At 36.1% G+C, this 24,424-nt stretch overlaps 1 protein-coding gene across 2 annotated transcripts in view; it reads right to left on the bottom strand.

Annotated features, from left to right (window-relative positions):
• ASCC3 (activating signal cointegrator 1 complex subunit 3) overlaps nt 1–24,424 on the bottom strand; it is a 268,045-nt gene that overhangs the window by 81,199 nt on the left and 162,422 nt on the right. For both annotated transcript variants that reach the window (XM_082047293.1, XM_082047294.1), the window contains 8 exons: nt 22,979–23,170; nt 22,435–22,659; nt 13,931–14,050; nt 9,617–9,781; nt 8,659–8,745; nt 6,277–6,453; nt 3,962–4,187; nt 202–356 (listed from right to left, as the gene is read on the bottom strand). In XM_082047293.1, coding sequence (XP_081903419.1) covers nt 202–356; nt 3,962–4,187; nt 6,277–6,453; nt 8,659–8,745; nt 9,617–9,781; nt 13,931–14,050; nt 22,435–22,659; nt 22,979–23,170 — 1,347 coding nt within the window. The remainder of the gene's footprint in view (nt 1–201; nt 357–3,961; nt 4,188–6,276; nt 6,454–8,658; nt 8,746–9,616; nt 9,782–13,930; nt 14,051–22,434; nt 22,660–22,978; nt 23,171–24,424) is intronic.

The raw sequence follows: 24,424 nt of genomic DNA, 5'->3' as shown, positions 1-24,424 counted from the left end.
AATAAAAGGATGATCTTTGGGTGCCACTTTCTACAAAAGTCTTCAAGGTCATTCCATTCCTATTATCAAATTTGCTTTTTAGCTAAAATAAATATTTATTCTCCTGTCCAAACAGCTATGGACTCCCTGTGATCACCTCCTTTACTGAAGCTAAATTAATGCTCCCTGTTCTTCCTCCACCTGCTTTATGTTTTTTTTTACCTGATCGTTCCATGTGAAGTCAGGAGCGATGTTCAGCCGAACTCGGAGCACCGTGCGGGTAATTGGCTGGATTGTTGCTTCCATTATGATGGAGGGGATTTGATGGACACACTGTTTTACCTTTAACCCAATCTTCACATGATGCAGCATATGACCTGCCAAGAAAACATTAGGTGCAACAAATTTGCATTTCCAGGAAAAACAATACGACTCCGACTTTGAAATGGGCTTTCAGGGAGAAGTATTATTGCTTCCTTGTTTTGCTCTTAGGTGCATAAATGTCTGACTCTCTTGACCTGGCATGTCTGAATATTTTGTAATACTTAACTTGAATTAGCAATTTAGAACTTAGAAAAATCAGTATTAACTCCTCCTCCTGTTGGCTATAACTAAGGGGTTAAAATAACTATTAAGAAATCACACTGAAAACACATTATGTCAAGCTAGTTCCCTTTACTGACTTTTTGACCAGGCTCTTACTGAGCCGTGAAGTTCTTTTTTAAAGCATGAATACTAATCTTTTAGTCAATGAAGGGCACACATTTGAACTTCTACAATTCCTGTGTAGTGATTCAAAGCAGACAGAATGCCTTTCATTAAACTGAATAAAGGTAGTTAATAGCGTAAATATCCATGCAACTAGTAAACATCTCGCAGCAGCTCTAATCTTTTTTTTCACAGTCGTGGTAACTAAGGCAATAAAGTGATTACATTAATGCAAAAAAATTTCTACTTGTATTTTACAGGTGAAATATTTGTTCTTTTACTCTTAATTTTATATATAAAACAAAGTATGTAGCAGTGGTTTCTTTTTTTTTTTTTACTGAAAAATATTGCATCTTCTAGGTTATTTAGGAAAAGAAGGTCGATTATCCCATTTTCAACTAAATTGCTTATATAATTACATGGAACACATTATAAATTTTAATTGTAATGATCATAGGTATTCACTTAAATTAAAAGCTACCTTACAAATGGCTATTGATATTTTCTGATATCTAGTTCATATGTACACTTTCCCAGAAGAAGAGGAGAAGAAATCCTGTTATTTAAATTACATGCAAAGTGAAAAGGTGATAAAACTTTTTCTTGCTATTGCACATAATTCAAGAGCAAAATAGCTTGCAACTGCTCAATTTTTCATCTTGATCCTGACTTCCCTCTTCGTTTTTTCTTATTTAACAAACTGGCAGATTTTGCCTCAGATAGGTGTTTATCTATATTCTGAAGTACTGAACGGTGATCTCGCTCAAGAAGCAAACCCCTAATGCAAAAGTTGCAACATATATTTAATCAGTTTAATTTGCAGTTGGTAAAATAAGTGCACCTCCAGCAAGTGGATTATAAAAAACCAAACCAACTATATTGGTACAAGTTGGTGATATATGCAGTATGACAGCATACTTGCACAGTGACTAGCTTTTGTAATTAGAAGTAAAACTTCAGAATGCATGTTAAATAAAAGTAGGTGCCAAATATTCAAAATATGACTCGATAACTCATGTACAAGTTCAGTTTTTCATGCCAAAAATCACCTTCTGTATCATGATGCGTGAAGTGAACTTCTGTATTTGTACAGAACACAGCACTGAGGTTTTATATGCTTATCTGCTTGGGAAAATAAGGCTCCTCTCCCAACTTCTGTAAAATGATATAAAACTCTCCTACCTCCTCCCCCTGCTTTTTTTAAATAGTCACATTATAAGAAACTATCAATCACATTTAAGAAATATCAAAACCTTCTGCAGAAAAGCTGACTATTCGAGAAAATAGGTATGTTTAACAAAAGAAGAAGAAATTTTGCTTATTCCACAATAATCGTCATCTGTAGACTGAAAAAACACAACTCTTTATCTTGGATAACAGTGATTTCTTGGCTTTCTGGAAACTCCACAGTTACATTGCAATACATGTAGCTTGGTGTTGACCAGTCCGCGGTGTGCTGGGATCCAGGATCTGTGCACACAACACACTCTTTGCTCACTGGGAGAACTGGCACCCCCCTGCTGCTTGTCACTCCCCAGGCCAGGGACTGAGTGAGCCACATCACTCCTGCCTTTTTTATTCTATCTCCAAGGTGACAAAAACATTTAATGCTAAGACTGAAAGTAGTCCTATGGAGTCAGAGAACAAGGCAGCACCTGGAAGCGGTGTGTTTTCTCATTTCAACATGGTTTTGAATTTAAATAAAAATAAGGTGGGTGCCAAGCAGGTGCTTCTTTCACACCCCTGGTGCCTGAAAGAGAGGCCAGTGAGGAAGAAATGTGCCAGGTACCAGCACTTCTCAGAGATGCACAGATCCAGTTTCATGTTTATAAGGCTGATGAACATGAAACATCATTTCATATAGTCAGTCAGCAATGATCTATCTTCACAAAGTCTCATCTACTTTCAAACTAACTTAATATAAACCAAAATGAAACATTTTACAGGGATATATTGATATATTGCCATCTTGTCAATACTGGTTCCACTACGTTGAAGGAAGTAAAACTGGTTTTATATTTTAATACAAATTTTTTGCTTCTCCTAAGGGCAGGTATGGGAAGAAAGTATTAAAAAGACTTCACAAAAACAAAACAAATAAACAAATTTGAAAAAAAAAGTGCTATAATGCTTCTGAAAAGCACGATAATACTAGCACTTCAAACAAAATGCTACAAATGTTATATTTTTAATAAATTTAAAATTACTATACATTATAATGCACAGTTAAAGTAAGCTTTCAAAATTTTCTCACAGTCTGTATTAAATAAAAATATAGCCTCTAATTCTGCAAGCTTTTACATATTTATTCAATTTTATCCAACATAAATTAGGCATGTAACAATGCTTCCTAAGTTAGGAATGTAGCTCTCTTGTCAAATGGGAGAAATATCAAGTCAGAAGTCATAACTTCTAAAAAGCAGTGACTCCGCATTTCATTTTTATTGTAACATTAGATTAAAAAAAAATAGCAGTTTGTTTCTCAACAACTTGGAAATAACAGGTGCAAAGAAAGCCCAAATAAGAAATAATACACTAAGATTGGAAAAAGAAATACATTACAAGTACATTTTTTTTCAACTTCAACCAGCTGGTGAACAGTTTATGCACAACAATTTGTACACACATATTAGAAATTGTCATTATGTCTATCGGCAGGCTTGTGGATTTTCTCATTATCGAAGTGTCAAATCCTTTAAAAAATTCCATTAAGGTTTTCCTGCAATTACACCAGTGACAATGAATTCTCCATGTTCAATGAAAATTAATGCAATATTTCAGAAGGAGGCCATTTGCTGATAGTATACCAGGACACAATAATCCGCTTTTATTCTTTTTCTCACGTTAATAGAAGTTGAAGAAAAAATAGAAAAAAAGGACCATATTTTGCCAACTGGCAAAAATAAACATATGCCTTTTATAGTAGTGTATTATGTAACATGAGCAAACAGGGAAGCACAGGTCAACGTAATTACATATTCCTGCAATGAGCAGGAACATCTTCAACTGGATCACATTGCTCAGAGCCCCGTCCAGCCTGGCCTTGAATGGTTCCAGGAATGGGGCACCTACCACGTCTCTGGACAACTTGGGCCAGTGTTTCACCACTATCATTGTATAAATTAAAACCTTCTTTGTTGGACAGACCATAATACCATATTTAATGTGACTACATGGCTTCCAGAACAGAGTGGGTACACTAATGAATGGCTCAGACTTATTTATAACTTGCCCATTGAATAGTTTAAGCAGATTAGCATTGCTGATTTCTCACCTATTTCATCTTTTCTCATGTCCTTCATCTTGTCTATAGTGAGATTCTTCTCTTCCAGCTTCGAGAGGACTGATGGTGGTAACACTGAGAACTGTCTCAAAGGGCTCACCCAGCCCCACAGCCGCTTGTCAATGACTTTGCTGAGATTCAGTAGTCGATATGTCATTGCAGGCCAACGTTTCCTAAGGGCAATCTCAAAAAGAGCTCGAACAATACGAGCTGCATTCTAGAGAGTAAAAAAAAAAAAGCAAAAATGTTGTAATTCTCTCAAGTATTCTTTGTAAAATGAAAAGGATCCCATAGACTCATCTTTGACAAACCATAACAATAGATTTTTATTTTCAAACTTATTTCAAACATTCTTGAAAACTATTTTTTCCATCACTGTCTAGTGGCAGAACTATTATCTCATGATTGCCTACAGGAATTACCAAAAGAAACATGTGCAATGAATTAAAGTTGTAGTGGCAGGTCTACCATAGAATTTTGATGACGGTTATGTTAACATTAGAGAGTTCTAAACTCATTGTGTCTCAGTCACTTCTGAAACAAATTCACTTACCGTACTTAATATCTTCCTCCTTCTCTGCCTAATATACAACTACAAACTAATTTTATGTGGAAATTCAAGTTTTAATTTTTCATAAGAGCATCCCATTTCACACTGAAACTGTACAAATCTGCTTTGGACTCAGAAAATTAATTACTAATGTGAGCTTGAATAAGATCAGTCTTATCCTGAAAACCTAAGTTATGATATTCCTTCATAAACTTATCAAGCTGTATTATGAATTTGGTTGGGGTTTTTTGTTTGTTTTTGTTTATTTATTGGGTTTTGTTTGTTTGTTTGGTGTGTGGTTTTGTTTGTTTGTTTGTTTTTATTTTATTTGGCCTACTGGTACTATGCCTGTATTAGCAATTCTGTTCTTGATTCACTGAATAGAATACAATCATTCTCTTCTGGTTCTGCAGTGCCAACAGGGAACAAAAAATAGAAAATTATTTGGTTCTGATATGAAGCATATGTTACTAAAGCAGCACATCTCTTTTACTTAGAAAGGATGAATGATTTTCTTAATAGTCGCTATCCAATTAAGAAAATTCACGATTTGTAGCACTGTTTCCACATGTACAATTTATGAAGATCTGAGAAGACCATGTTGCTGCACTAAAAATACTATAATTGAGACAGACAAATAAAAGCAATTGTCTTGAAAGCAAAGATTAAAAGAATCATACTAAAAATTATCTTGCTGTGCAAGTACCACAACTTTTATGATGTGCATAATGATTTCAGAATTTTCTAATTTATACCCATACATACTAGGAAATGTAAACACTTCTGAATAATGTAATGTTAATATGAAAATCCTACTGAAGAATATGTATAGTTTTGAATACTTAACTCTCATCTTTAGCACCAACTAAATGCAATTTTATAATCCCTTCCAAAAAGGTTTTGTAAGGTTGAGATAAAAATGATTCAATGCAACATGTTGCTGACTGTTAAAGAAAAGAAAACAAAAAGAAAAAAACCCCACAACAACATAGGACAGGCTAAAAGGTAAAAATTTATCATCTATTTTATACATTCGTTACTGTCGCACATCTGGGATTGTCTGTGAATATTTTGCCATTTTGAGTTCTTCAGGATCCAAATTTTAAACTTAAGCAAGACTCGTTCCTTTCTAAGATGGGCTCTAGTTGTGAAAGAAAGCAGTTTTGTGTCACAGACTTGCAATCTTATTATTCTCTGTAATAAATGAACATGCTGTATAACTATCAACCATTCAGGTGTCAAATCAAGCCAACAAATATAGAGACTGATAAGTAAATATGCATGATTATGTCTAGTAAAAAAATTGTAATAGCACATTTTTCTTGTGTAATCAAAGGTATATGAATAAAACACAAATTATGTTTTGCAGAACGCTGTATAAATTTACTCAAAACATAAAAACAGATTGCAATGGTTCTCCATCTTTAGAAGAAAACCCACTAATTCAAGAATAAAATTTCTGTGCAATCATAGTTAGAACTACTAAATATAATAAGACTACACAAGAAACACAAGCAACAAGGACAGTCATAATTAACAAAATATGCAACAGTCTCCCAAGGTAGGCTTTGCAAATATTTTCTACTTAAATATTATACCACACATGTGCACACTCACAAGGCTCTGGTTTTCAATTCAATTTGCATAAAAATGTACAAAAAAGTTGCAGATCAAGCCCTATTTACATAATTGTAAACATTAGGGAGAATGAAACAGCTGAAGACAGCAACAGATATGCAAAAAATAGTATTTTTACCTGTGCAACATACGCAGAATCTGAAATAAGGGAGAAGCTGTCTATCTCCCCTCTGCTAATGTATGTTTGAAGGAGGATATTAATTTTTCCATAATTGTTTTCCACACCTCCTGGAGCAGGAAGTTCACAGAAATCACTCAGTAAGGTATCCAGCTCTTCTATTTCTTCTTCTCTTACCTAAAACACAATTATACAGTATGAAGAGGCTGCAGCAATTTGATAAAAATTTTTACACTGAAATCAAATTTTCCTTATAACACAGTTACATTACTTTTAAATGAAGTCTCTAGTTTTAAGAAAAAAAAAAAGAATTAAAAAAGTAGCAAAGCCACATCTTCTACAATGTAGCTAATAGACCATAATTGAAACTATCTTAATAGTGACACAATTACATTTTATTATTCATCACCATCTATTACGGTTGCCATTGACATACAAAAATTTGATATGCCACAAAAATTGAATCTTCTGACCCTACCATCCTTCATGTGATGAGATTTCATTTTTTATTTGACCAGAGTAAAACCTCTGCCCATCTGGATTAAGGCAATCTTGAATTAACATTAAATGTACTCATTATAGTTACATAGTTTGCATGTGGCATAATACATTTTTAACTCAAAACCGTGAAGTACTATGATTCATGATATTAAAATTTTCACTGTTAATAAGATTAAGTCTTAATATGAGTAAAGAAATTTTCGTATCTATGGTTTGAATAATGCATAACATTTCACATTCTAACTGATGACCCTTACATGGCAAAACCAGCATAAATCTACATATTCTTTGATTTACTGATAGTCTGTTAGTGTAAAACTTATTTAAAGAGGGTAAATGTTTGGTCCCTGCAGGGAACCAGCTGAAAGTAATTTTCATTTGGACCTGACTACCTGACATACAGAAAACCCTAGGACAACTGGGTTAAAAACCCAAACTATCCAGCCACTGGTCCTACAGGAAAGAAAAAGATGAAGCGAAAAACTGCCACAGATGACTTCAGTGTCAGGGGAGTATTATGTTCTGCTATTTTTTTCTGCTCTTGCCTAGCACAGTACAGGTCAAATCCAGATCTGTATTCCAGCTACTGGTGACTTATCTATCTCAAAATACAGAATTTTGAAAGACATTACAGAGACATGATTCACATTAACAGAAGTCACAGTTGGTATCACACAGAGGGGTAAATCCTGAGTTATTCTTGTGAAAATCAATTACCAGCTTTAACATTCAGAGCTGCACAGCAAACAAAAAAACAGAAATGATGGTGCACTGATGCCACACCATATAAATCTGAGAAAGCAAACTAGAAAAACTATGTTTTAGCCAAGAAGCATCACTACTACAAATATAGAAATACAATACACCATATTTTCCATATGCTTTCATTTTAAATATTCAATTACACTAAATTTGGACCTAGCAAAGCAATATCATTATCATAAAAGATCCCTTCTAGCTTGGAAAACGTTGCATGTATCACTGTGAAACCTCACTGCTTCTTATCTTCTATAGTAGGAGAGATTACAGCAAAATAGAATTTCTTCATTACATAGAGAGATGGTAATACTCAGACAATGTGTGCAAGTACGTAAATATGTAGATGGTGAGGGATTCACATTGCCAGTTTGCAGAGCCAGGTGAATGAGAGCCAACTCTGATCTGAAAGTTGTATAACTGTGGTAAAATGGCAATGAGCCCAAGCTAATAAACCCTGCGGAGCCTGGCTCGCACCTCTGTGAGGTGGACGCAACAGCAAACAAGCTCACACCAGCTTGAGATGTAATTGTCTTGTGTCCTACCCACACAGGAGGCAAAAAGGGAGGCTGGAATTGAACTGAGTACGATAGCACAGTAATCTTCCAGCCTGCACAACGAAAGCTGTTACGACAACTTTAGATTTCAAATTTGAAAATAATTCATCAGAATTTATTTTTCTGCTAATCTAATCTTGTTCCCTGCACGAAGTATATCACAGAGTTAACTTCAGGGAGTTTCTGCCTCATTTCTGATAAAGCAAATTGTTCGGGGAGACATCTAATAACGGTTTAAACTTCAAACAGAAAAACTGGGTGCACCACACCATTGGACACTTATCTTCACCTGTTCGTAACTGAGAAACTGAAAAGCTCTTAAAAGCATTAAAAGTTATTCTCAAGGATCCATAACTAGTTATTAAATGTGCGCTACAGTTTGAGCTGAACTACATATAAATTTGAGTGAGAGCATATACAGTTCTTGGCAATTATACCTACTTAGAAAATATTTCATAATGGTGCTTAATATTTAACAAAACTGTCTGTAGACACTATTTATAGGGTGAGTACTACAGAAGTGTCTAGTTCTAAGGCATATTCTTTGTATGAAAGGAAACAACTTTACCTTTATCTGTTCAAATTCTTCAGCTTTTGATACTATAGCAAGAATATCGCCTTCTGTTTTATGAGCATCAAACAATTCATTGAAAGTCTATTAAAATAAAATTAATTGATTTAACACTGAAAAGAAAAATATACATTTATCACAAAAGAAAGAAACATTAACCAAGATTTTAAAAGGCACATAAGGTCAAAATGTAAGTAAGTTATTGCAAGACCAGAGTGATGCAATTTAAACAGGAGCAATTTCAAGAATGACTTCTCAGCACTTTCAGGAAAAACTGTCCCTTGAAACCTGGACACCCACAAAAATCAAGAGACATGCAAACTATGGCCATTTCAAAATATGGCCATTTCAAAATAAGTCTCGGATATATCTGAGTGAATATCAGACTAATTACACATAATGACAGTAAACAATTAAAAATTATTAATGCCAAGGTCTCCAGCTTTCATTCAAGAAGACGACTTATTTCCTACAGAAAAAAGGTTTTAAGATGAATGTGTACATCAAATCAAGATTCCAATACTGAAAAGTTTTGTACAATGCATCTTCCTTAGATGTTTACAATTACAGTGCCAAAAGTTGTTTAAGGTTGACGACCTGCCAGGATTTTCATGCAGAAAAGCTTTTATGTTATCAGACCCTATACCTGAATGTGCTAACATGTACCAATGTTTGCACATACTATTGATATCAAAATGTTTCCTATAGTTCACCTAAAAGAAGGCAGAGACTACAGAAACTTCAAATCTCACTTCATACCAAGTCTAATTTTTCAGTATTGCTTTATACTTTGTTTCTTTCTTCTTTCTCTCAATTTCCTCTCTCCTCTTTTCAGTATATACGATTTGAAAATATACTGAACAAATCAGCTACATATTCTGTAATATCTTACAATTATTTTAGGTCTAGGTTCAAAAGAAGGAAAAACCCCCAGAAATAGAAAATCATATTTTACCTCGATAGTATTGTATTTAATATAGTAGTGGCTGGCAGTTCTGCCTAAATCTGTTGAAGAAAAAAAGCCAGTTCGTTCTTCAAAGCGAATCATGCGGGCTTTGTCCAGTTTTCTGCCGACTTCAATTACCAATTGTTCTCTGTGCTTTTCTAGCCCTGGATCCATCTAGACATAATACACATACATTTATTTGTACAAAAGAAAAAAAAAGTGTTAAATTTTTTTTTTTTTTTTGAGATAACCCAGTCACACCAAGCCAGAAATCAAAGAAAAGGAAGGTACGGTTATTAAGTCAAGATTTTCCTGAGATCTCCTTAATAACAGTTACATTGACATTATTGACCAAAAAAATGTCTGTACAGGACAAAATAATCAGAATAATATTTCTTTTACAATGCTTTGAGACCATCAATACAAAGTAGACTAGTGTTACTTATGAAACAGTAGTGTGATGATGAAATAAATTTATTAAAATAAGTTTTTGAAAGAAGTTTTAATGATATTATATTCTTTATGAAATTACCATTACTGTATCACTTCACAAAAACATGCCATTATATAGTATCTTCTATATATGAAAATGTCTGAAGATATACTTTGTCTGGGTATCTGACGTGAGGAGGGCTTAAACGGTATCCCAAAGAGAATAAGCTTCAAATTGGATGGCTGAAATGTTTACTAGCCAAAAAACTCTTAGATCCCCAAAATCTTTGGGTATGTCAGCTGGGATATTCTAATTATTGAGTTACAGATGTACCGTACAAACATTCACATTAAAAGCACACAAAGAGCTCGCTGTGCCCAACACCACTGCTGTTTATATAGAAGTTCAGGAACTTGGATATTTTGTCCAAGTAACAATGTATAATACATTATTATCTTGTTAGTACCTACAAGACTTAGCAAAACTCCCATCTAAGTGGGCCTGCTGTATAATCGTGTGTTTCCACATCATGCACCTGGGATATCCAGCCTGCCAGGGGTGGGTGGAAAAGGGATTCAGAGTCATCTTAACCCTCTGGTATATGCAAGCCTGATATACGGCTCTAATTACACAAGCAATTATTAGCCACCAAATTTGAAAAGACTGAAGCTCTGTTCTAGTCCAGAGGCAGCATTCTTATTTGGAGGCTTGTATAGTTCAGATTTCCTATGGAGTAGGTCATACCAGCCCTCTTGGTAAACCTGCACCAGGGATATATGACCAAGACTGCAAAGAGGAGCAGGCTTGAAGAACTGTTGTGCCTTGGTTTGCTCTGGTTTTCCCTCGACCAGGATGAAGTTTCATCTTTGTGTTGAAGTGCTTCATCTCATGTTTTCAGTGAAGCTGCAGACGAATGTGGCCATCTCCACAAAGCAGCTGCTGCAGGACTAGTTCCTAATATTCCCTGTCTTTGCCAGTTACTCTGAAGCTGTTTCTCCTTAGTTATGGCTTGCCTTAGTTTCAAGTCAAAAGCTAAGATGGCAAAGGTCTAGAGTACTTTTCTCAATAGTACGTCATGCATTGAGGTCAAATTTCAGAGCAGAGGGGGTCAAAAAAAAAGTTACCAGGATGCCAGATGTTTAACATTTCTTAAAACTAAAGAGGGGGGGGAAAAAATTAAAAAATATCCCAACACTTCCCTACTCCTTTGGCAGTCCAAATTACCTGCCAATCTTTTGCCTTACATATAAAAAAGCTAAAGCTATAGCAGTAGACTAACATTTTTTACAAATACAAAGGTTTTAACTTCAAAGGAAAGGTCACCAACTTGAAAAGGCTGTGAAACAATAATCCAGTCTAGAGAATCCACGGCTATCACCCTTCTTGTTGAACTTGCATAATCAGAAATACCACAGAGGAAAAGATCCAGCCTAGAACATCTTTAAGCCATACTCTTAAAAAACAAGCCTTGGCAACTCCACAGAAAGAAACTGAGCAGGTCTGGAGCATACATATGGAAATTTCAGAATGCATGATAAAGTACATTATTATTCACATTGCTTTCTCTAGCTAACTGAAAGAAGTGTTGGGGACAAGCTCCTCTAACTTTTACAGATGTTCTAAACACAAACATACGGCTATGTGGGTAAAAAAACTTTGCTTAATTGTGGGAACACCAAAGAGTGGCACCAAAAAAGAGAAGAAAACAGACAAAGGGGATACCGGAAAAAAAAAAGCAAACCAACAAACCAACAAACAGCCACTTTTCCTTTGGAACCCTAAAAGGATGAGAAAATGCCTGTCATCCTAACCCAGGCTTCACTCATACAACACTCACAATTTGCTCCACTGTTTTTCTTCCACTCTTTGTTTCTGCTTGCTGCTCATCATACATTTTGGCCATTTTCCCAAGTCATTAAAAGGCATTATTGGCACCTCTGCCAACTTGAAAAGTCACAAATCAAAGCAGTGGGCCTGGAATAGCCTGCTCCTCAGAACAGCCCAGAAATGGGCTAGGTGGGGACAGTAACATCCTGGAGGCAACATGTGGGGTGCAGAACGTGTGGGTGCATGGCAGGTGCCTGCTTGCCCTGGTCTCCCTGTGCAGTATTTGTACTCTAAAGTAATTACTGGATGTGGTGAGCGCCTGTGGGAAGTGCAAGGAGAAGGAGTTTGTATCTTCTCAGCTCCACTGAACAGCAGGGAAGTCTTACTCATGATGGTTATTCAGATATAAGGATTCTGAATGGGTAACAGTGTCTGTCAGCCACGACAGATAGAAATTGGCACGCTGCAACTTTACTAAGAAACAATTCGATACCTATAACCAGAACAGAAAGAAAAGAATGGCCTAAAGTGAGCAAATCTGTGGTTATGCCCACATCTGGCACTATACCATCTGTATACTGTCTATAACACAGTAGCTTTGAAGTTTAAAACTGGTTTATCTAGAAAAGAAGGAGATTGGCATTGGTTTTGCTCCTGCATGAATTGACATTTCAAATTGATATAATTTGTTACTTCCTTAACACAAAAATAGGAAATTCTGTTATTAGCACGTCAAATCAGAAGGGGTAGAAAGAAGGTTAGGGGCAGGAAAAGACAAGTGATGGCAATCTCTACCTTCTCAGCACCTGAATAAAAACACAAAAGCAAGAGAAGGGGGAGCAACTGTTGCTCTTTTTTAAAGAAAATTATAAAAATATATTTCTGTTGGTGTTTTCTTACTTTTCTTTTACCAGTTATTACCACCACAGTTTCATTTCTTTAAATCTAAAATTTGTTAATAACACTGGTTGAAAATTCCTGATTAAAAAAAAAGGAATTTATAGGAACCGGACAACAATATTCCTCTCACTAGCAAAGCAATTTTTGCTTTTCATTTATCTATTACTCTGTGATTTGTGTTATATTAACATATGGTAATATGTTTTTTTTTAATAGAAAACAGATTTGAGACAGCCAGGGGTTCAAAGGTGTCTGCAGAAACTTGCTTCAACAATTGCCTACCTACTTCCACTGCAGCTTCCAATATCAGACACAAAAGCCATAAAAATATATATCCTGACTTATATCTCTACGTTACAACAACCGAAACAACTGCTGCTCACGATAACATGACAAATTGCGAAGTCACAAAACAGATTCAGGACATGTGAAATAAACGGCAGTTACCACACACTTGTGAGAGTTTCACCTGCATGAGGCTCAATGGCCCGTGTCCAAACTATGTTAACACTAAATACTTCTAAACAGCTGTACTGAAAAAAGTAACAACATTCAGATAATTGTAAACTATTAAACTTCCTCAAAAATTACAGATAATGAAAAAAACTTGAAAAGCACTTTCTGTAACTGTGCTCTGATTTTATCACTGCACAGAACACTTCTAAATAAACAACAACAACAAAATCAAAATACGCAAATAAAAAAGTCTTGTAACTGCTAAATAACAAGAAAGAAGAAAAATAACTGAATTTAAAATGTCATTTTATAATCTATAAGATGTCATGGGATGAAACATTCTAAAGTAAAAGCTGATGGCAGCAGGAGGGCAAGCAAGCAACTCAAGAATGCTTTATCATTTATTTCTAGCCTACAAAACTGAAACACTGACAACAGGCTAAGTTGCAGTAACTGTATGATAAGAATGAATGTTGCCCTTTGGAACATCACTTGGCTAGTTAAAATGTATTTTTATGTGAACAGAAGGGGCCTCTTAATTTAATGTTAAAAATACTATGCTACAAAAAATATCTTCCCTTTTCCAAGCACTTTAGAAGAATTGCTGATGTCAGGTTAAGTAGAAATAGCAAATATTTATCTTCACATCAGGGAAGGATTAGAGACCCAGAACAGGTTACAGATTTTTTTTAAAATGCATTTTATACCTGATAAGCTTTGTGACTGATGCCATACACTAATGGATTTGCTCTCATCCGTACATAAAGATAAGTGTAACTTATCCACTTTACTGCTTCTTCCACATTAGTTACTGTTCCAAGAGCAATCTGGAAAAAGGAAAAGAGACAAAGTTAAATGTGTATACTATAGCTGAAGTTTTTGGCTGAAAACATATGGAATTCAGAGCGCTAGCACTAGATTAAAGAAAATGTCAGTATGTTTCAAACTTAAGTTCTTTTAAAACAATCATAGGACAATAACTTGAGCCATTTACACATCTTCATCTTACAAAAACCCAATAACATGCTATGTTCTGTGACATATTATTACATATACAGTGATCCTTGTGATCTTTCCTACACTATTTATGGTTTTTAGAGTTAAAAGATGATACTGAGCAAGCTTGTTACGAAAAAAGAAGACAAACAAAACAACATAATTCTTTAGCAATTATGCTCAGGGTAATTCAAAGAAGAGTGCATTAAACAAAATTAATCTACATTTAAAAGATTAATTTTTCACACCAGTGTAAAAGCACTTTCTGGGTCAAGTCCTAAACAAAATTGTACCAACAATATTTAGGATTTTCTTCATCACGCTCTCATACTTGGCAATCTGCTTATCCAGTTTTTACAAATAGTTTTCTCCTTCTGTAACTGCAAGTCAAACATACAGGTACCTGCTACATTTTTGTTATATCAAAACATAACAAAATTGAACAGGTAATATGTACAGATATATATATTTATATTTATTTTTTAAGGCTAAATCAGGTATCCCACATCAGGTGTTTTTTTTTTTTTTATTAAGTGACTTTTTTTTTTGCTAACTCAATACTGTTATCACCAAATTATTTATCACACACACATTTTTCCTCTATAACTTCCTTCGGCTCTATTTTGTATTGGTTACATTCATGAGAAGTATTTTACTGCTTAATTCCAGCTAACCTGATTTTACCAGGAGAATTTAATATTTCCTGCATGTTCCACGAACAAACATTTTTTGGTTGTTGCCGGTTGTTTAAAAGAAGCCAAAGTTCATCCTACTGAATTTTTCTGATCCATTACTAATTTTTTTAAGTTATTTTTGTTTTATTGGTGCTTGGATTCCATACAAACATTCCACATGACCTGGCAAAACCTAAAAAAAACCTTGTACAACTGTAAGTGATTTCATATGCATGTTCAGAGCTAAACATGTAGACCTTAATAATAATACAGATATTATTTTTGAAATAACATAAATATCTAGTAAAAAACAATAATGCAAGCCAAATTTGTCTTGAGTTAAAATAACTTAAGTCCAGCAAAACCTTTATCAATGAGTAAAAGCATGGAGCACCCCCAAGTTGTTCTCACACATTTTTCAAGAGACATTTTGTTTTTTAATATCATAAGGAGGTCAGGGGAAGCCCCACTGTGTTGAGTTTTCAAAGTATATAGCTACATAATGCACTGAAGTAGCTACAAAAGCATTCAGTTCTTCATAGACTACTACAGAGAAAACATCTAATACAGCCCACAGATAATAATCACTTTGTTAGTTACCTAAGCTAATTTCAGCATTTGGTTTCTTTCCATGACTCAAAATCTTTCAGTACACAACCTGAGACAGCATAACAACGCAGTCCAATAGTAATATTTCCCCCCAAACAACCACTTTCACAATCATGAAAATGTAAAATTCCCATTACTGAGGACAGAGAAGTCAGACAATTAGAAGGAAAAAAACCCACAAGCAACATCTTTTTCTTCTTTCCTTATATGTTCAAATATCTGATTCTACTACTTACAAATCAATTATTTTCTTAAGTTAAAAGTAAAACTGAGGGGAACAAAGTCACTATGAAATACAGTTGGGTTTCAGATATGGTACTGAAACCCAATACTGTGCTTTCCTTACTCCCTCAACTTTAATGGATATTCACTGAATAATATGCAGAGACAAAAAATAAAAAGGCAACTTCTAAATATTTGCTGCCATCTAGTGTTCTAGTCAAGGTCTTACAGATTATTTGAAAATGTGTATCTTTGTTAAAACAGTACAAATGGCAGAAGCTATCTTAATACAAACACTTAGGAGTAATTATGAAATAAATTATTTATAAAGCTTGGAAAGGACCTCTCTTAAGACCTAAGATATATAGTATTTAAAAAAATCAATAAATAGACAAGGTGACACTTTATTAAAATGAAAGAAAAAAAGTTCTATATTTTCCAGCGTTTCCTCAACCATGTATTAGGTATTTAGATATAGACAGAATAATCTGTTAGTAGAAATATTTACAATACTGATATTGTATTTTCTGATCGCATCAATTGGCACAACACTTTTTAAAAAACCCCACCAAACTGTTCAAATACAAATAATTATGTTGTATTTACAAAATGAAAACTTGAGTACTATATTCATTCACTGTACCATGTCATTTCTAGTGAAAAAACTTATCAGCATCACAAATTTTCAACTAACTGTTCAATGTCTGTCACCACCACTGAGTGATGTGCTTAGTAGCATGCATTTGTTTGGGTTTTTTTAAATGCTATCCCACAGACTATCAAGTTGAGGTGGATTTCAGAGGAGGTGTTTTAGTTTTTCAAAAAAGTGTAAAGAGATATAGGTAGCATGGCTTTTGGGGGGTAATTTTTGAAAACTGGAGTTTTTCTTTCTGATATTTCTATACAAATTAGAAAAGTGCACTAAAATATTACTGATAATATATACTGTATGTATTACATAACATACCATATTTTTTACATAAGAATGTTTAATTGCTATTATGTTTGTCTCATTGAGCCAGATTACATACAGTAAATATTTTTATATATGAATCAAATACTTGTTGTTAAGGTAAGAGGGCAAGGAGTCTTTCTAATAACCTAATAAGCAATTTTCTGTTTGCTTTTGAATTAGCATTTCAGCATCTGAAGTCATTATAGTCTTATTCCTGTATGGCTTTTGAAATAATTTCTTAATGCCACTAGAACTGTACCAAGTGGGACAGAATCTCCTCCAGCCACACGTGACCAAAGGACTATTTATAAGAACAACTGAACTACATCAGAGTTGTCATTATGTGTTAACTCCAAATAATTTGTCTACCACGTGGACACAACAGTGGAAGGTGAGGGGAGAACGGATGAGGTTGCTGGTCTCATGCAGGTCAGGTCAGGCCTCAAGGCCCTGGGCAGCCAAGGAGAAAACCCCAGTTTCCCCAGCCTGTGCTTTGCCCCATACCCAGATCAGCCATTCAGTCACCCAGCTCCTAAGTGACATTTTCTTTTCTTTTTTGGAACGGTTTATCTTCTGAGAACCACAATAGTTGCCCATTCTTTCAAGGCAAAAAAATAGATTAAGAGGTTTGTCCTAACTAAACAAGTCACCACCTTTTCCATTGCTGGCTTCACAACAAAATCATAAGTAAACAGAAGGAAAGGCACAGCCCCTGGGGTAATTGTATCTCCTGTCTGGCACTCCAAATCCTTGGAGTTTCTAAACTCTTTGGGGAAGGGAGTCATCCCAGCAACAAGCTGGGGTCCAGCTGTGGACATCAGGGAGGGCTCTATCAGGTGGAAACAATTAGGGAAGGAACGGTGACCTGCAGCGTATGAGCTATTGATGATAGTTCCCAGATAAGTTAAAGTTTATAGTCTAATTAAACCACATCCCCTGCATCTTATAGTACTTCCTGTATTTCCAGAAAATATAGCTGTAGGTATTTTCTGTTTGCCAGCTGGTCAACTGACCCAGGACTCGCTCCTCTCGACTAGGCACCCTAACCGACTATTTATTTTATTACTTTTACATTTCATTATGTCCAATGGCACAACTTCAGCAGAAAAGGAAAAGGGCATCTCCATGCCTGTGTTAATCAACACTGACCACTTACTCTTCTTCTGCTCATTTTAGAAGAGAAAACCCCCAAAACAACCCCAAATTTGAAACAAGTCTCCAAGAGAAAGTTCTCAGTGGACTGAGGTGCTGAAATACAAGTTAAATGTCTTAATTTTGGTGTCAACTCAGTGAAGTTGGATGTATTTCAGCTTTCCCTACTCTGTAGCTTAACTAAGAACAAATGTGCTGGGGCATCAAAGCCAGCGTGCTGTCTCTGAGATTAGATGACTGCAAATGCTGAGGGGCTGAAGGTGGCAATGAAAATAAAGCACCTTATCAATTTCTCTCAAATTCTTAAACTATTGCGTCTCATGGTCTTTAGTGAAACGTATTACCTTTGCATTTGATATCTTTCAATGGATTTTTATTCAATTTTTGTACAGTTTTTGAACTACTCTATGTTTTAGATACAACTCCCTGCAGCAGAGTTCCACAGTCTAACCATCCAGCTGGCATTCTTTCATGTTTTCTGAACCTGCCACTGACTCATCTCAGACAATATTTCCTTTTTTTTTTTTTTCCCAGCAGAGATGTAATCTTTTGCCATGTCACTTCTTGCCTGAAGTGTGGACGTAAACTAGCATTTTCCTTTCACAGAAGCTGATCTATTCCTTTGTCCACCTCCTCTGAAAATTTTCTGCTTCTAGAAAATAAATTTTGAAATGAGAATTAGAAATACCTTATCTTTTTTGCATCATTACTCAAAATTTCTCTCCTGTGCCACATAAACCTAGGTACAAAATTCAAAGCTCTGTCTTCCACTTAGTGACTGTGTGGCTGGGATTACATATTGTATTATCACAAATATCAGAGTCATTGTCTCATTCTTAACACCTACCTACTTCTGCTAAGGGACCTGGTCTTCATATTCTTGTGGAAACATGGAGTTTTCTCATATTTACAACTGCTGCTTCATTCTACTAGTTCTTTCAGCTTCTGATCTGTCTAAGAACAATTCAGCAGTGCTTCTGGCCTTTAACTGGTTTCTCTTTACATAATGCTTATAAGCATTTGGATGTCCTGAGTAATTGTAATAAAAGCAGATTCTGCCCCTAAAATACATCATTTTGTTATGTACCAGTGCAGATTTCCTGATGCTCACAACAGGCTCTGCTATGACAAAGGTTGCAGTGGTCGTCAGCCTACTGTCTAGATTTCTGTAACAAATCAGTCAATAAACACATATTCCATCACCACCTAGTGCTATTGTTACTGCCAAAGGGACAGTGTCTATAAAAGATGAACAAAACTGAATGTGCTCCTTAAGCCTATCTACTGATCAATACAATGGCACATTTTTAAAATGTATTTTTTCCACAATGCTGCAGCCTATAGAATACTCATGTCCAGATAATCAATTTCTAGAATGCCTGTATCCTTCTCAGAGGATTCCAATAACTTAGATCAAATCAGCCCAGAAGTGTAGATTGACTTCAATTATAAAGAAATTATGAAATTGCTTTCCAAAAAAACCCAAAAACCAACACAATAGCTCCTTGTAACTGCTTATAGTATTGATTTTCTGTTATCTGGCAGGCACTAGTTTTTCCTGCATGTCATGACAGAAGAATAAGTAACATCACGCCTATCAGATAACAAAAAAATGGTGGTTTCATGCTTTTGTTACTCTACTGCTTTTCAGCATTTTCCATTGCTATTCCTACTAACAACTATTTATCACAGCGATTAACACAATTCCAACTGCATCTTCAGCTGCTGCAGCTGTACTGCAGCCACAGAATATTCAGTCATTTAAAGCCACGAGTACACTGTTCTTTTCAGATAAGACTACCACCACATAAAATCTGAAAAGGAATAACTCTGTCTAACCTAGTTCATCTGTTTTCTGCACTTTTCCCCAAACCCCAAATCCTGAGGATTGAAAAGAAACTACTTAGCAGAAATACATAATTCCCTGGACACAAAAATCCTTCTCTTTTTACGTAAAAACCTAAATAAAGCTTCATGACGAAGACTGCTTTTATTTGCTGAAACTTGTTGTTTTTCTTTTGCACAATTTTTAGTGTTTCATGCTTAATGCAGACATAACTATCCTAAGCTCACATAGGCCTTTCTCCCTTAAATGTCTTGCTTTTTGATATTTTTTTATTCCTCTTCATTAAGTATCCATTTGGACTCACTCAGCTGGTGCTAAAGAATGCTTTTTACCTTTCCATGTCTTCAGTGATTTTAACAGCTTTTAAGGTAGTGGAGGGCTTACTATTAAGTGCAGGGAAAAGTAAATAAAAAGAATATTACGGCATTTAAAAATTTCTGTTTGTATTTGATTCGCATGGCAAGGTTTTGGCAGTGGGCGGACTAAAGGGCTGGCTTCTGTAAGAAGCTGCTAAAAGCTTCCCCCATGTTCAACAGAGCCAGATCCTGTCGGCTCCAAGTCAGACCTGCAGCTGCCCAAGGCTGAGCCCATCAGTGGTGGTGGTAGCACCTCTGGGACAACTTAGTTAAGAAGGGGGGGAAAAAAAAACCCTGTGTGACTGCAGCCAAAGAGGGGGATGAGAATAGGTGAGGGAAACAACTCCACAGACACCAAGGTCAATGGAGAAGGAGGGCAGGAGGTGCTCCAGGTGCTGGAGCAGATTCCCTTGCAGGCCATGGTGCAGGCTGTGCCCTTGCAATCCATGGAGGTCCATGGTGGAACAGAGATCCACCTGCAGCCTGTCGCAGACCCCATGCTATAATTGGCAGGTGGACACCCAAAGTAAGCTGTGACCCCATGGAGAGCCTGTGCTGAAGCAGGCTTCTGGCAGGACCTGTGGCCCTGTGGAGAGGTGAGACAACACTGGAGCAGGTTTGCTGGCAGAACTTGTGACCTCATGGGGGACCCATGCTGGAGCAGTCTGTTCCTGAAGGACTGCACCCTCTGGGAGGGACCCACGCTGGAGCAGTTTGTGAAGAACCACAACCCGTGGGAAGGACCCACATTGGAAAAGTTTGTGCAGAACTGTCTCCTCTGGGAGGTTCCCCAAGCTGGAGCAGGAGAAGAATATGAGGAGTCCTCCCCCAAGGAGGAAGGAGCAGCAGAGACAACGTGTGATGAACCAACCACAACACCCATTCCCTGTCCCCCTGAGCTGCTGAGGGGGAGGAAGTAGAGAAAATTGAGAGTAAAGTTAAGCCTGGGAAGAAGGGAAGGGTGGGAGGAAGATGTTTTAAGATTTAGTTTTCATTTCTCCATATCCTACTCTGATTTGACTGGTAACAAATTGATTTTTGCCAAGTCAAGTCTGTTTTTGAAAGTAACTGCTGAGTGATCTCCTTGTTCTTACCTTGACCCACAAGCCAAGGTCAACCCACCACACTGCAAAATCACAAGCCTGGGAGAAATTAAAATGGTTTTGTATTCTAACAATCAACCAGGTCTGTTCCATCTTCAATGTTTTTTTTGGTGCTAACTACACCAAAGTCAATGCTAGCAGCAGTTTGGTACCTTAATTTACTATCTAGTACAGTAACATACAGAAACAGATGAGCAGACACTTGCTACATTATAAATATTTTGTTAGGCCATTCTAAATACTTCCTGTGAGGTAAATACCTGGGACTTAAAACTAAGAATTTGAAATCTGTGCAGTGGAAAAGGAGGAAGGGTAGAAGAATCCTGAACTGTAACTATAACCAAATACCTCTTTTCTTTGGTACTGAAAACAGAATTACTCTTAGATTTTTATTTGCCTCTGCACATGAAGTGTGACTAATGTAAATTCACTTTCTCCCCCAGAAAATAAAACAAAATAATAATAATAAAAAAACAACTAACAAAAACAAAAAACCCAAAACAACTAACGAAACAAACAAAAAACACCACCAAACCCAAAAAGCCCCTTCCTTTTGGCTTATATATGAGTCACTTCTGCTTTTGTGATTCTGGCCTTGCTAGAGAATTTGTACATTTTGGAACTACAACTCAGATCAAAGGAACAACACACTGCCTATTAAAACTTCTCTCTTTCTGCAGAATATTGCACATTGAAAATTAATACCTTACATCTCATACTTTCTTAACGGAGAGGAAAGAAATAGGACTGGAACTCTTGGTTCATCAAGTCAAATCTTTTCCTCATATGCAATCACATCTTCCATACAAAGACCATCACTTATTACAAAATCTTCACCATAGAAAAAAATCAGACTCTCCACTACTGCTAAAAGACAGACTGTTCCAGATCTTGTATTTCAGGCAACTTCACTTATGAACGGGGTGAGTAATTCTTATACTGCCTTTTGTGAAAATGATATAGAAAAATAAATCCTTTGCTGTGAAGGAAAGAATATCCAACTCTTCTTTCCTCATTTACTTCATGTATCTCAAGAAAAATAAAAAAGCTTCCACAGTTTTATCTTAATGGTATTCTGACCCTCCACACTACTTCTAATACCTGCTAGCTTTTGTGAAAAGCCCCCAATAGCTTCACATGTGTAACAGTTTACTCGTCTTAAACATACAAACCTACAGACTACCAGCAATAATAGAATTTCCGTTCTCGTTATTTTAAGTGTGACAATATTGCACTTTTGTTTCAAACAATATTGATTGACAAAGTTTGCTAGTTTCTCTAAATCAGTCAAAGGTTACCTCTGCATTTAGGTTGTCTGCAAGGCTTTCAAGAAACTGGCTTTCAATTGGATTCTGCTGAGTTAGAAGAGTCAGGTAATGACTGAGTTTATCATGGGTTGTAATAATGACGCCTTCTCCGAACTTGTCAAACTGAGGCCGTCCAGCTCGACCAAATATCTGCATGACATCTAAAATTCCAAGGTCAACAAAGGAGCCTCTTTTTGCAGCATATATTTGTGTTCCCTGGTTGAGGAAAAGTTAATAAAAATTAACATAAATACACATTAATATAATCCTGATGAGCTGAATACTGAAATTAGGCAAATATAGCATGATTTCAGAAGTGTACTTTAACTAATCCTTTCATAATCTTTGATATATTTAAATCTTTACTATACAAACTAGACTCCCACTGGAGAGAGTCAGTTTAATGAGATATAAATAACATTTCAAGTCAATCAGACATCTCCCCTCCAGGCCCAAAACAGATCTTGCAATCTATGCTTCTTCACAGGTTTCTCTTAAGACAGATACCTTTGTGCAGATTAATGGAAGCTCTTACCTTAATAACAACAGCATGAGCAGGAAGATTGACACCCCAGGCGAGTGTAGCTGTACAAACTAGGACTTTGATATGTCCATTAGCAAACAAGTTCTCAACCAAACTTCTGTCTTGCCGCAGCATTCCTGCATGATGAATACCAAACCCATCTGGAAACAGCTCACGTAACTGTTTATTTCTGGATCTCTGTACCTAGAATGGACGAGCATAAAAATTAAAATCACTTCTAATTACACTACAACAAGCACTGTTAAAAAAATATACAGGAAAAAAAGACCATTGAATATTATTAGGAGTCATATGAAAGAAAATATTACTATTAATGTCAAACTTCTCATCAATGCCAGTATGTAATGATTTTCTATAAATGAATTTGACTTCTGTTCTTACTTTCCAAAGAATCCACCTCATTGTTTAAAACAATGTTTTTTTAAAAAATATAGCTTAACTTAAACAGAGATCTGAATTTACTGGTAACTAGTATGAACACTGAAACAGAGAACTCACACTTTGCTTTTCCGTAAATCAACTAATTCATGCTATGCAGGCAGCTAGGACAGGCTTAAGGCAGCAGATCACACACTATACTTTACATTAAGGAGGGGATACACTTCCCCACCACCAGCCATTGCATCAGCTAGGCAAGCGTGGGTTAATAAATTAATAGTACAGAATTAAACTGTTCATCTGCCCCTCATTTTTACCTTCCCCATGCATAAGAGGCTGGGATCTCAAATCTGCAAAACCTCTGGTCCTCCAGCCTCCCACTGTGTGCGAGGTCCGTAAGCACAACTTCCTTATTTCTGGGTGCTAGTTTTATCATGCTTCACCTGAACTGACTATTGAGTCAAAATTAAGAAAATCTAACACACCTGCCTTCCAAACACTAAACTGTGAAACTCCAGTCATTTTGGAGTGTGTCTTCCAAAGCAACAGGGAAAGAAAAAAGAAACCCAGCCATTTCAAGAGGAAACCCAAACCACCAGAGGCCATGTCATTTTAGCTCAAGGGGAACAGTTGTCCTTCTGTTCACAAACAAGGCTTTGGGCTAAAGCTCAAGTATTCACCAAAAGTACAGTTAAGATGACAGGAGGAAATGCCCAGTAACCCTGCCATAAACTGGAATAAAGGACCATCAACCAAGCTTATATGAGCTTAAATGTAAGGTCAGAAAACATGCTACATACAATCTCTCTACTCTCACACCTGGCTACTGGTTTCTCAGATTTTTGTGTTTCTATGTCCCTGATTTGCCACAAACACCTCTGATTTTCCTCCCATCTCTTCCACATTCCTAACTACCGCACTCACTACCTTCCAAAACTGATTGCAGATGAATATGACAGCAATAGGGTTGTGGTAACTATGACTCTAATCTTTCCCTAAAACAGATTTCTTTATCTTTGTCAGCAGAGAATCTCTACTTTTCTAGAAAGTTAAGTATTT

This window comes from Streptopelia decaocto, assembly GCF_964273445.1.
Source record: "Streptopelia decaocto genome assembly, chromosome: 3".
In the NCBI taxonomy this organism is placed as follows: Eukaryota; Metazoa; Chordata; class Aves; order Columbiformes; family Columbidae; genus Streptopelia; species Streptopelia decaocto.
The sequence above is the reverse complement of the archived record's forward strand: the minus strand, read 5'-3'. Positions and strand labels throughout refer to the sequence as shown.